This window comes from Monodon monoceros, unplaced genomic scaffold (assembly GCF_005190385.1).
Source record: "Monodon monoceros isolate NGI ecotype Baffin Bay Population unplaced genomic scaffold, NGI_Narwhal_1 Super_Scaffold_7, whole genome shotgun sequence".
In the NCBI taxonomy this organism is placed as follows: domain Eukaryota; kingdom Metazoa; phylum Chordata; class Mammalia; order Artiodactyla; family Monodontidae; genus Monodon; species Monodon monoceros.
This window is the reverse complement of record NW_021703784.1, coordinates 96,146,180-96,147,748: the sequence shown is the minus strand read 5'-3', so window position 1 is coordinate 96,147,748 and position 1,569 is coordinate 96,146,180. Positions and strand designations below refer to the sequence as shown.

The following is a 1,569-nucleotide window of genomic DNA, read 5'->3' as shown; positions in this document are numbered from 1 at the left end:
CTGTACGATGGAAATCTTTCATAGAAAATTTGCAAAAAAAAAAATGTAGTCTTGTAGTAAGGCGTGCCACATCTGAATTACACAGGATTAACTTCAGATTCTTTTGTCACTTGTCCTGAGAGCTAGAAATCTCACTCCAATGTCTTCTCAGGCTGCCTCTTTCTTTCCTTGCTTTCTGTCCCTGGAACTAAAAGTTCTGGTTCTTTTTTAATGCCTTATGCCATGACGTATTCATCTAAACATTGAGCGTGCTATAAATAATGAGTTCCCAGAATGCTGGCACTGCAGAGATGATTCTCAGGAATTTCCAAGGTTGAACAAGGTTGGATGGCTAAGACAACCTGGCTCTGTTGAGAATTTTCCTCAGAGCCTCCTTCACTTCCTTGCTCCTCAGGCTGTAGATGAGAGGGTTCAACATGGAGATCACTGTTATGTAAAACACAGACACCACCCAGTCCTCCTCCGAGGACTGGCCAGAGTTATGTCTCAGATACATGAAGATGAGGGTCCCAAAGAAGAGTGACACTGCAGTGAGGTGAGAGGCACACGTCCAGAAAGTCTTGGCCCGGCCTCCTGCAGAGGGAATCCTCATAACGGCCAAGGTGATGAGCAGGTAGGACACCAAAATCACCACCATGCAGGCAGGGATGACAAAAATGGCAAACACAATAATTACCACTTCCTGAGTGTAGCTGTCCCCACAGGTTATCTTTAAGAGAGGAGGGAGGTCACATAAAATGAAGTCAATCTCATTGGTTCCACAAAAGGAGAGCGTGAAAGCTGAGACCTTCCACACGAAGGCACTGAAGACACCAGCAACGTAACCCCCCCCTCAACACACACACACACACAACCCAAACGGGCCTTCCTCCTCATGACAGTGACATAAAGCAGGGGTCAGCACACGGCCACATAGCGGTCATAGGCCATGAGGGCCAGGAGGTAGCAGTCAATGGAGCCAAAGAAAATGACAGCACAGAGTGTGTAGGATAAAGTGGCCCTGTGCTCCAGCAACACAGCCATCATCAGAGGCACAGTGACAAACGAGTAGCAGATGTCCATGAATGAGAGGTGACTCAGAAGGAAGTACATGGGGCTGTGGAGTCGGAGATCCACGCGGATCAGGATAATCATGCCCAAGTTCCCCAAAGGGGTGATGAGATAGATAAACAGAAACAGGAGGAAGAGAGGTAGTGCCCATTCAGGAGAGTCAATGAATGCCATGAGGAGGAATTTGGTCACCAAGGTGAGGTTCTTCTCTGCCATGAAGCCAGAGGCACCTGAGAAGGCTAGGATGAGAAGCAAGTTAGGGAACTATAAATAGGAATTAACTGTATTTCTAGGTTACATGTATTGAACAAGTGCTATGGACAAAATATGCCAGGGTCTACGTGGGGCTTCAGAGATGCCTGGTCTTAACTCCTACTTCTAAGGGAGTTCTGTGACATGTCAAGAAAACTGATGTGGGTAAACATTTTCAGAATAGGAGTGCTTTTTCTCCCACTTTTTATGGCTAACTAGCTGTGTGAGCCCCTGCAGTCAGATAACCACAGAACCAAAGTTTCCTTA

The 1,569-nt window shown here is 46.7% G+C and overlaps 1 protein-coding gene across 1 annotated transcript; it reads right to left on the bottom strand.

Annotated features, from left to right (window-relative positions):
• Window positions 1-331: 331 nt before the first annotated feature.
• LOC114886462 (olfactory receptor 9Q1-like) lies at window positions 332-1,266 on the bottom strand. The gene is given in 2 exon segments (XM_029206957.1): window positions 332-844; window positions 847-1,266. Coding segments are annotated over 2 exon segments (933 nt in total).
• Window positions 1,267-1,569: the final 303 nt, after the last annotated feature.